This window comes from Phycodurus eques, chromosome 15 (assembly GCF_024500275.1).
Source record: "Phycodurus eques isolate BA_2022a chromosome 15, UOR_Pequ_1.1, whole genome shotgun sequence".
Taxonomy (NCBI): Eukaryota; Metazoa; Chordata; class Actinopteri; order Syngnathiformes; family Syngnathidae; genus Phycodurus; species Phycodurus eques.
This window is the reverse complement of record NC_084539.1, coordinates 20,106,749-20,117,910: the sequence shown is the minus strand read 5'-3', so window position 1 is coordinate 20,117,910 and position 11,162 is coordinate 20,106,749. Positions and strand designations below refer to the sequence as shown.

Here is an 11,162-nt window from a genome sequence, read left to right as displayed (position 1 = left end):
CCAACTGTGGAAAGACTGGAATACGAAGGAGGGTCTGCAGGTGGGTGATGATGATGATGATGATGAAGAAGTGTGTTGAGCAGAGATGACACAAAAAAGACGAGCTGCTGCCTCCCTTTTGGATATTTCAATGTGTGTGTCTAAAGTGCACGAGGCCTCTTGGGTGTGATTTGTTGGCTCGCTTGCTCCTCCTCCTGCAGCGCACAGCGGAAGGACTTTACTTTATCTGAAAGAAGAAGAAGAAGAAGAGCCTCACAGCTGGCCAACACGGCGACGCGTCTCTCCGAGCGGGTTTTTTTTTTTTTTTTTTAACCTCTCAGCTCGGTGAGGATGTCGATCTTCTGCTCCAGGATTTGCTCCAGCTGCGTGGCGTACGACTCCACGTCGTAGTCCACCTCCTCTGTCATCTCCAGCAGCACCTTCTCGTCCTCCAGGCAGCGGATGGACTCCTGGGATTGGAACAAATTGTTTCAGAAACTAAACGTTCATTTGCCATATCATATAAAGCTAATATTGAGTTTATTAGTTGCGCATTAGATCTGTCGTTGTACTTTATAAAACGATACAGACACAGCATCATTTAAAGAATAAAGGATTGAGCAGTTTGTGCATCACGATAATTCAACGGGCATTGTGCTACTCACGCTGTTGTGCGTACCTTGGCCACTTGGGGGCATACCCGGGTTTATACACGAAAAAAGACAGTCACAACTGCTCAGTTAGCTGCAGTAATAGTAGTCGTCTTTTGCAGAACATAAATATATGCTTGCAAGTAGTGCTGTATTTATAGTATATAAATGACTAATATAGGCAATTATCATGATCTGAGTCCTTGCCTGAAAGACAGCCCTGTGGTCCTCCAGAACCTGCTCCTCCATCTCCACCAGCTGCGACACCGCCTCATGGAAGGTGAAGAGCTGCGGGGAGACCTCCTCTTCCTGCAGATGAACACGTCGACTGTTAAACGGGCGGCCCGCGGGCGAGACCGCCGCCACCGGCCGCCGCGCTGCACCTACGTTCTGTTCACACAGCAGCTTGAGGTCGTCTCTCTGCGGGGAGCTGCCCACGCCCCACTGGGCCTCCAGGACGTCCAGCTGGTTGGCGTGTCCGCCCGCGAGAGGGTCCGTGGTGGCCGCCGGCTCCACCGACAGCTCCTTCACCCTGACCGCACCACACAGACGGACGGGTATTTAGACAGGAAGACAGGACATGGAATGGGATTGGACAGGACAGGAAGAAGCAGCGAGATGAGACAAGCGAGAGTGCGACAAGACAGGAAGTAGCCGTGGGATTGGATAGGACAGGAAGTGTTAACAGGTCAGGACGTTTCAGCATGATAGGAAGTAGCAAGATGAGACAAGTAGTAACAGTGAGACAGGACAGAAAGTAGCAGTGTGGTAGGACAGGACAGGAAGTGGCATGAGGAAGTTGTTCCTGTTACTTCCTGCAGATAGCAGGAAGTAACAGGAATGGGACAGGAAGTTGTGGCAGTACGAGGGAAGTCGCAGCAAGAAATAGCGAGCTAGGACAGGAAGTGGCGCTCGTACTCGTAAGTCGGAGAAAGGTCGGAGCGAGCGCTCTGCGAGAAGGGAATGTCCGAGGGACTGATCCCGAACTCCTTCACTCTGGAAGCACAGTGGACAGCGTGACAGAAAGGAAACGTGTGCGTCCCGACACGGCCGAGGCTGCTCACCTGTTGGCGTATCGGAGCGTGTTCAAGGTGTTTTCGCAGGACGCCATTCCGGGAGAGATGGTGGCGATCTGCGGAGGAAGAAGAGCGCCGTCAAGTAACAGTCGTCGCGATCCCGTTAACCGATGCGGTACGAAGAAAACACGAGGACGAAACAGTCGTTCTAGTAGTGCGATCAACTGTCCTACTAGACAAACAAAATAGTCAAAGAGTTTTCCATAACCTGGCGGATCTTACCATGCAGGTCCGAGAGTTCTCTCCGATGAACGAATCCCTCAGCACCTGAGTCAACTTGCTGGCCCGGAAGGGAGTGTGAGGTTTGTTCCGACCCAGAGCTCGGATGCACTCCTGCCCGGCGACAGTGACATCGTCGGTGACGTCATCGCCTGTACTTGGGCGTGGCACGTTTCCGGAGAATTTACCTTGAGGGCCAGCAGGCTCTTGTTGATCTCGGCGCCTTCCAGCCGCGTCTGGCGGTCGGCGCTGGACGTGTCGGCGCCCCGCTCGTTGCCCGCCAGGTCGATGAGGGAGAACTTCCCGTGCATCTTGCCCCGCCGCCGCAGGATGATCTGGAAGACGGCGTGGCTGCGCGAGGAGTGGGCGTTGGCCGAGGTCTGACCGGACGTCCTGAGGTCGACACCCCCGTGCCCGTGAGTGTGGTCGTATATGCTGTTTGTACGTGTTGCTGCTGCGTGTGCGTTTAAAGTAGCAGTTTCAAGGACTATATTTTAAGGTCAGGCACCTGCAGCTGTTTCCCACTTCGATCAGCTTGAGGACGTCTTCCGTGCCTTTCACCTCCCGCTCCTGCAGCCCCACCACCTGCACCTGCTGCTTGCCGTCCTCCAGCACACGCAGCTTGGCTTTGCGGTTCAGCAGGTCGAACACCTTTTGGGGGTGAAGAGGCAAAACACACGGGGGAATGTTCCCGACAGGATCTCGCGCAGGAAGCAGGAGGATGCGTTATACGCACAACAACTGCAACTGTTCTATGCGTGCGCACAACAACCTCCATCTCTTTCGAGGTGACTTGCCTTCCCGCTGTAGATCTCAAAAAACGTGGCAAAGACTTGGAGGTCCAGCTTCTTGTAGATCGGCTTCTTCAGCATGAGAAAGACGTCTCTGGCTACACACGATGACAAGAAGAAGAGGGAGAAGACAAAGAAAAGTTAGCGGAAGAAGAAGAGCGAGAAGTTGGAGTTTGAAGAAAGGTTAGAACAGTTCGTGTAAGAGGAGCGAGAAGAAGAGCTGAACTGGAAGAAGACTTAGAAGAAGAGTCAGAAGAGAAAAGAGTGAACGAGAGTTGAAGGAAGAAAACGAGTTGCAAGAAGTTAGACGTTTGAGATAGAAGAAGCATGAGAAGAGTTACTGTTGTTGAATGAAAAGGAAGAAGATAGGAGAAGAGTTAGAAGAAGAGTTGTAGGACAAAGAGCGCTATAGAAGAGCAAAAAGAAGAGTTGGATTTTGAAGTAGAGTTAGAACATGGAAGAGTAGTTATAAGTTAGAAGACGGGGAGTTAAAAGGTAGAAGACTTACAAGAACATGGAAAGTTAAGAGAAGAGTTGGAGTTAGAAGATGCATTAGAGTGAGAAGAGTTCATTTTATGAGAAGCTGGAAGAAGGCTTGAAGATCGTGAGAAGACAATCATTCGAATAACTAGCGTTAGAGACGAGTTAGATGAACATCACACGTTAGAAGACAAAGGGTTTACAAGAAGGGTTGTAAAAGAGGCGGCAGTGTTAGAAGAGTTAGAATGTATTGAGGAGCTGGAAGAAAGCTTCAAGATAGAACTAGTTAAAGAAGAGTTTGAAGAACATCAAGCGATAGACGACGAAGAGCTAGAAAAGTTACAAGATTTGTAAGAAGAGACATAAGAAGACCTAGAAGAAGAGTGTGATTTAGAATATGAAAGAGTTACAGGAGCAACAAGATTTTGAAGAACGAGTGAAAAAGACGAGTTAGAACGAGGTGAGGACGTGCCGCCATCATGGAAGATTACCGGACAGTGCGTAGATGCCTTTGGAGCAGTCCTGGTTCTTCCCCGAGAAGTCCCCTCCCATGGTCTGCAGGGAAACACGAGTTAGAAGAAAAGGCGCAGCGCTCGTCATCGCTGTCAAAGTTAAAGAAAGCACTCACGTGCGTTTTTCCACTTCCTGTCTGCCCGTACGCGAAGCAGGTGGCCATTCCCCGCTCGAAAATGGTCTCGACCAGCGGCTGAGCGGTGAACCTGCGAGCGTTTAGCAACAACAATGGCCGAGTTTGCGCTAATAACAAGCATGAGGACTGTTAGCGACCCTTTTCTTAATGTCTGTGGCCGGCGTTCAAACGAATTCGCTTTTCCAGCGACACTTCAAACTACGGCGGGAGAAACGAAGGCTAAAATCAACAATCGAGCCATTTCCCCCGTTTTCACAGTCGCTCTACCATCGCTCAAATGAGAACTAGAGTAGGCTAACTCCATTTGGTTGTTTGTTTACTAGCATCGCCATTGGAGAAAAGCGCGTGTGATGACGTCACGGCGAAATAGTCCGGGTTTCGCGCGGCGCACCTGTAGACCATCTCATTGGTGGAGTTCTCGTCGAAGGCGTAGTCGAAACGGAAGGTCTGGTTCTCCAGGTAGCGCGTCAGGTCCACCTTCTGCTTGGGCTCGTGGACCATCACCACGTCTTTGCTGGGAATGGTGATCACGTCCAGATCCTTGACGGACAGTTCTAGACGGGCAGAGGCACGGATCCAGGTCAGGCGCGGTCCTCTTCGTGTCTGTCGAGAAGTTACACCGAGCGCCGCGTACCTTTTTTGTTGAGGGGCCGCGCACGCACGCACACGCATATCCGATGTTCCTCAATCTGCGGTGGAAACAAACATTCCCATGAATCTTTTTTGGGGTCTTTTTTTTTGTTTGTTTGTTTGTTTTTGTCTCCAAGCTAAATAAACAGAATGGCAAATAAGTTGTCTATTAATTAATTATGTTGTTAAATACAATCTAAAATAATTACATTAAACCCATTTATTTGAAGGCCAATGTATTCACCAATTGATGAACGTTTCAATTTGTATTCATCTGATTCCCTTTTTGTACTCCTTTAATGGTATTAAAATTCATTTAATTGCATCTTTAATTATTTAGTTGAATTATTTTTTTAATTATTTCATTGGCATTTCATTAATTAAATAAAATTTGAATTCAAGAAATTATTTCTTTTCATCTTATGATATTTTTTATTGAATGGAATTAGCAATTTTGAATTGCATTTGCATTTATTTAATTGAATTTTTAATTATTTTATGGTATATCCATTTATTTAATTGCATTTTTATTTTTAGTTTGGTACTTTTTATGCTATTTTTATCGAATTATCCTTTATTTAATAAAACATCTGCGTCAATTTCATGGCACTTTTATATATTTGAATTTTTTTAATATTTTGTCAAATTTGAATTTACATTTATTTCAGAATTATTTCATGACATTTCGATTTATTTTATTATACAGTGTTGAATTAATGCATGGACAATTTCATCGATTATTCCGCATTTTGAATTCATTCATATTTCGATGATGTATTTTTATCTGGCGTTGATGAAGGTGGAGTGAATGTGAAGTACCAGGTCATTGGAAGTCAAAGGCCGGTAGTCCAGACTGGCCCGGAAGTCTCGGATCATGCACATGATCTCGTAGTTTGGCAAGTTGACGTCCACTTCCTGCAACGATAGACCCGTTGTGTCGTATGCGTGTTTGTGTGCGTGTGTGCGCGCGCGCGTGCGTGCTCTCACCTGCGCTCGTTTTTCTCTGAGCTCCTGTTGTTGAAGTCGGCGCTTCTCTCGCTTCTCCTGCAGCTTCTCCACTTCCTTCACGCAGTTGGACTTCCTTCGCGCTGCAAAAAACACCCAAAACGAGTCAGCGGCCATCATTCCAAATCAGGAAAATAAATACAGAAATATGCGTTCACTTTTATCTGAGCACAAGCCATTGTCATCATGGAATACTCTATGTCCATGTAACTTAATATCCATTAATTAAAATATAAAACAAATGAAAATATTGATTATTGATGTAAAGTATTCAATTTTCAATTCAATAAATTGTAAAAAAAAAACCTCATGAGTAAATCTACTACTATAATGGGCATTTTAATTATTTAATGACATATTTCTTTATTTTACAGCATTTAAAAATATATATATTCTGACATTGTAATTATTATGGTATTTTATTTATTTTAATATATAATATAAAATTATTGTATTTATTTAATTGCATTTTGTTGAATTGTATTTTTTAATTATTAGTTTTTCAATTACATTGTTTTTTATTTTTAGCTTTATTATTTTTTTTTTATTATATGATTTATTTTTATTTTATGATGATTGTTGCTTATTTAATGGCATTTTTAATTATGATGTATTTTATTTTTTCATTGCATATTTATTTTTATACATTCCATGAAATTATTAGTGATTTCATGACATTTGTATTTATTTATATTTATTTTAAAAATATTTTATGACTGTTTTCACTTATTTCATGAATTTTGGATCAATTATGGTATATTATTTATTAACAGCATGCTTATTGAATGATTAATTTTAATGTATTAATATAATTTTATTCAATTACTTCATTGATTTATTAGTTATTTAATGACATTAATATTTATTTCATGGCATTTTTAATTACTTAATGGAAATGTTAAGTACTATGGTATTTTATCTATTCATTGCGTTTTTATCCAATGACATTTTACATTATTTCGTGCAGTTATTAGTTATTTACTGACATTTATTTCATTGTATTTATAAAATATTTTCCTGAAAATGTGAATTTATTTAACGGAAATGTTATAATTAATTTAGTTTAGTTCGTAATTGCATTTCCATTTAATGACCTTTTGAATCGTTGTCTGGAACTAATAGTTATTTCATTTCATTGTTATTTCATTGCTTTTTATATTCTTTATTATTTAATGGAACTTTTCAGTATTCTATTGATTTATTGTATTTTTTTTTACACATGAATTGCATTTCTATGGAATTTGTTGTCACTTTGTAGAAAGACTTGAATACATTTTGAGTCATTGAATTGAAATGAGTTTTTACACTTGTAATTATTCAACTTTTGGTTGAATTTCATTTTCGACGGCCAAAATGTTGACAAACACCAAGGCGCGCCTCGTGTCGCTTGGGTGCGCCGCCAACATAAAATGTGACATCCTCATTTGTAAAATATTTGTAGTAGTAGTATGCAATGTGTGTATGTATAAAAGATGAAATAACCGTTTGAGTCCCACAATGGGTCTTTTGACACGGTCTCGTCCAGCTGTGAGCCTCATGACATCATTGTGCTCGAGGGCCAAAAGTGTGTGTGGATGTGTGTGTGTGTGCGCGTGTTACCATTCTGCTGCTGGATCAGTGATTGGTTGGCTGCTGCGGGCTGGGTGGTGATGGACGGGGGAGGGGGCTCGGCGGGCTGGCTGTGCTGGCTCGGACGGGCCCGGGTGGTTCCCACTGCCGCGGCTGAGGAGTCGCACAACTACATCAACAACTTGAAAATGGGAGTGGAGTTATTACACGGTTCCGTGTTGGCTCAACTGATGAAAACTCTAGTCGGGCACGATTTAGCGTCGTCCGCGAGTCTTGTTCAAATTTGCTAGCAATTAGGCAAAATAAAGTATTGCTTTAGTGCCATCTTGGTGCCAAGGAACTACGTTGAAGTGAGTTGAGGAGCTTCATTTCGACAAATGAGTGCTTTGTTGTCATCTTGTGGCATCTATAGGCAATTATAAACCTTTTTTCCCCCCCCCCCCCCGGGTCAGTTACTAGCGGATTTTTGCTATTCGCAGCTGGATTCGGTTCTTAGTGGGGGTTCGCTGTAACCTCCAAATTTTGCATCGCCGATCTGTGGTCTTTTGGAGTTTAACATACGATATTAAAACACAATAATTAAAATTGCGCTGCCATACAGTATTCTAATCTATCTTAATTATCGTACTGTGTCTTAGGAGAATACTACGCTAACTAACTGCAGCTAACTTTCTGTGGTCGGAATTAGTTTATGGTTTGTAAACGATGTCTTTGGACCACCCGGTTCTGAGCTGACAAATCCGATGTGTACCAAAAACAGATCACAACTAACCACGTTGACGTCGCACTCTTCTCCTATTGGTCGCAAGCATGTAAACAGGATGAAGGCCTGCAGTATGGACTAGCGAGTGCTAAGCTAATAAACCAAAGTGCAAAAAAAAAATGATTATATTGACAGGCAGCAACCGCTAACATGCTAAAAAACTAAGCACACATCTGTTTAGCCTCGTCTGTTGCCAATTGTATTTAATCCTGTTAGCCGCCAATGCTATCGCTAACTTTTGGGACATACTACCTCTGTTCTCCCGCGGGGGGTTCTCAGGTTTGGGTATGGCGGTAGCTCGTCGGGTCTGGACAACAAGAGAGAGAAAAAAAAAAAAAAAAAAAAAAAAAAAAAAGGTTGAAAGAGCGTCATAACAAATCAAGGACTGTCGAATATGACGGAGAAATAAGTAACGAGCGGACCTTGGGTACTTTGCCGGTCTTGGCTGCGTTGGAAGGAGGAAGAGGAGTCTCGGGACTCGGGGCTACTTCCTCCTCGGGAGCCAGATCCGGGTTCAGGGCGAAGACGCTCTCCAGGTCGATCTACGCCAAGCGGATGTTATGATGGTTGTGATTTTGATGAAACTATGTCACACGGAGGCCGTTTACCTCTTTTCCTTTGGTGTCGCCGTTCTCGATCCACTCCACCGTCACACTGTCGTTGTCCTCGTGCAGCGACGTGACCATCGCCTGGTGTATTCGTCCTGTGTGTGTATGGGGGGAGGTCAAAATACATGATACGGTACCATGGTTTGATTTTTCAACTGATATCATGATACAGCAATAACGATACAATATGGCCATGTCGGGTCACTCGTATGCCATATCCCCATTGCATAACGAGATCTATATGAGATGCCAGCGTGACGATACTGTATCGCGCCCGTCATGGCCTGCGTGGTCTCCGAGCGGTCCGGACGAGTAACTCGCATGACGATATCACGATATTGGTCTCATGAATCACAATACATTTTGGCAATAATGGAAAAAGTCACTTCAGCACTTCTTGGAAACCGAATAGAATGATATCGATGTTTCATGCTCGTGTATCGATACCTTATCAACCCAAGACATGAATTGCAAGCAGTGGCTTGTATTTTAAGAAAATCTACAGTATTCCCCTAGTTTGTGCTCAGGGCAAAGCAGTAGCTAATATATAAGTACGGTATTGCCTTGGCACCAACTGGTGGGATTGTGGTGCCAAGCAACTATGTTGAATTGAGGGGAGGAGCTTCACTGAGACAGGCCATAGCCATGTCTAACAAAAAAAGTAGTGCTTTGCCACCATTTGAGGTATCTACAGGGAATTATAAACCTTTTCAGGGTGGTGTCAATGACTTGTCGAGTTTCGTATTCATGGCGAGGCTCTATCCCGATCCCCTGCGAATTGTGGGAGAACACATATTTGTTTATGTATCGATGTGTCATACGCTAACAGAAGCAAAAAGTACGGCGGTGCTTGAGGCTCAAAACTGGACCGATGAACCCTAGTTAGGGCGTGGCAACATGTCCACTCTTGAGCAGGACCACTTGACTGACAAGACATCCCCAAATGTGACACATTTCAAACAGCAAGAAGAACATCAAGCAGCCATTGGGAGGAAGACGTGGCCTACGCCTGGGGTACAGGCCCCTTGTGGACCCCTCCCTCGTCGTCGGCGGCGGCGGCGATTGCAGGGCACCCATGACGCCGCTCAACCGGCACCGGAGGACCGGGGTGGGGGGACCTCGGGAGGGGGAAGCACCGCGGGCAGGTGACATCTCTTACGGAGCACCAGGCCACCGCCATGGCCGACTGACACCCAACGTCAGAATGGAGAAAGCCCGCATGTTCCTTTCAAAAGGTTCCGGCGGACATGTTAGGACGCTAGCGAAAATGACGACGACGGCGGCGGCGGTGGCGAGTGCTCGCTAGCCGCGGTGGACATTAGCTCCATCCCGGCCGCAGCAGCAGCAGGACCGGCGGCGAGGACGCGGAGCAGCCGCTGGCAGGCTCGGTTTACGTACCGTCACTCCGTTTTATCTCCACGTAGATGCCCACAAAGATCTTCCCGTAGATGGCGGCCATCGCGCCCGCTCTCCCCGAGCGCCGTATTCTTTTCTTATTATATTTTATTTTGAAATTCAAGCGTAATTTGGTGGGCTCGCCCGTGCCAGTTTGTGTTGGCCGCTGGTCGCCAGGCAGAGGCGGAGAGGGGCGCCTGTGCGCATGCGCGGCGGTCGCCAAAGCCAGCGTCACCAACCGCAACAATGACAATGTCATCACCATAATCATTACATATACACATTATACAGTCCACGAAAAGAACATAGGCATTCAAAATCGAAATAATAATGTTCATTACAAACCAAAATAAATATGAAATATTTTGAGTATGTATGGGGAAAAAAATCGGGAAAAACAAATATATATATATATATATATATATACACACACACACACATTTACATACACTATATAAAAAGAAACGATGTTTCTTGCAGTTCATCAGTCTCTCCTTTAACAAAACAAACCCACATGATACTGCCACTCCCGTATTTCAAAGTTGGGATGGTGTTCTCAGGCTTGCAAGCTCCCCCTTTGTTCCTCCAGACTTAACAACGCCAATTATGGCCAACCAGTTCAATTTTAGTGGCATCACACCACAGGAAACGTCTCCTAAAATGAAGGCCCTTGTCCCTGTGTGCATTTGAAAACTGTAATCTGTATTTTTCATGTTTCCGTTGGAGTAATGGCTTCTTCCTGGCCGAGAGGCCTTTCAGCCCATGTCGGTCCAGTACTCGTCCCACTGTGGGTAATGACACACTCTCACCAGCATCTTCACAAGGTGTTTTGCTTTTGTTCTAGGTTAATATGCACATTTGGGACCAGAGCACATTCATCTCGGGGGACACACAACCCATCTTCAGGCATCTGGAAATTGCACCCAAGGATGAACCAGACTTTTGCAAGTCCACGAGTCTAACTGATATCTCGGCCGATTTTAGGTTGCAGGTGTGCCTTCATAAACCTCCACAGGTGTGTGCTGTAATTAACTGAAAAATGTTATCAACAAACCAATCAGAAGCTTCCAAACACATCAAGACATCATCTGGGGTTTTCCAAATTGTGTGAAGGCATTGCAATCTTAATGTATTTAAACCTGTGACTTTTTTAACACAAGCATGCTCCAGCCTTGGAATTAAGACCAATAACTCTTTTAAAATTGGGGGCGGGGGGAATGAACGTCTCCTTTAAATAAAATACTTTTTTTTTATTAATCTGTTTAAACTTCTTCCTCATGAACACACGGTGGCAGCAGACGACCGCTTTTACATCAATGTAAGTAGCATTTTGTTTCTATTTTTGGGT

The 11,162-nt window shown here is 44.4% G+C and overlaps 1 protein-coding gene across 2 annotated transcripts; it reads right to left on the bottom strand.

Annotated features, from left to right (window-relative positions):
* On the bottom strand, positions 1–9,994 carry LOC133414022 (kinesin-like protein KIF2A). 2 transcript variants are annotated; one of them, XM_061699077.1, is made up of 21 exons: positions 9,818–9,994; positions 8,420–8,514; positions 8,234–8,353; positions 8,064–8,118; positions 7,079–7,201; positions 5,462–5,562; positions 5,294–5,389; positions 4,479–4,533; positions 4,236–4,398; positions 3,824–3,914; positions 3,687–3,750; positions 2,722–2,813; positions 2,433–2,575; positions 2,113–2,317; positions 1,928–2,038; positions 1,694–1,761; positions 1,548–1,625; positions 1,017–1,161; positions 837–938; positions 314–449; positions 1–226 (listed from the first exon to the last, which is right to left on the bottom strand). In XM_061699077.1, the coding sequence occupies exons 1-21, from the start codon at positions 9,876–9,878 to the stop codon at positions 141–143; spliced, it is 2,190 nt and encodes a 729-aa protein (XP_061555061.1). In that variant the 5' UTR covers positions 9,879–9,994; the 3' UTR covers positions 1–140. The 2 variants fall into 2 exon arrangements, with proteins under 2 accessions (XP_061555061.1, XP_061555062.1); XM_061699078.1 differs by lacking the exon at positions 1,548–1,625.
* Positions 9,995–11,162: the final 1,168 nt, after the last annotated feature.

Bases quoted from the DNA above. Each gene is read 5' to 3' on its own strand.
- LOC133414022 (XM_061699077.1), bottom strand. From the start codon at position 9,878: ATGGCCGCCATCTACGGGAAGATCTTTGTGGGCATCTACGTGGAGATA. The intron at 2,039-2,112 runs GTAAATTCTCCG...GTCGCCGGGCAG, and splicing joins AGAGCCTGCTGGCCCTCAAG to GAGTGCATCCGAGCTCTGGG. The intron at 227-313 runs GTTAAAAAAAAA...TTCTTCTTTCAG, and splicing joins CATCCTCACCGAGCTGAGAG to ATAAAGTAAAGTCCTTCCGC.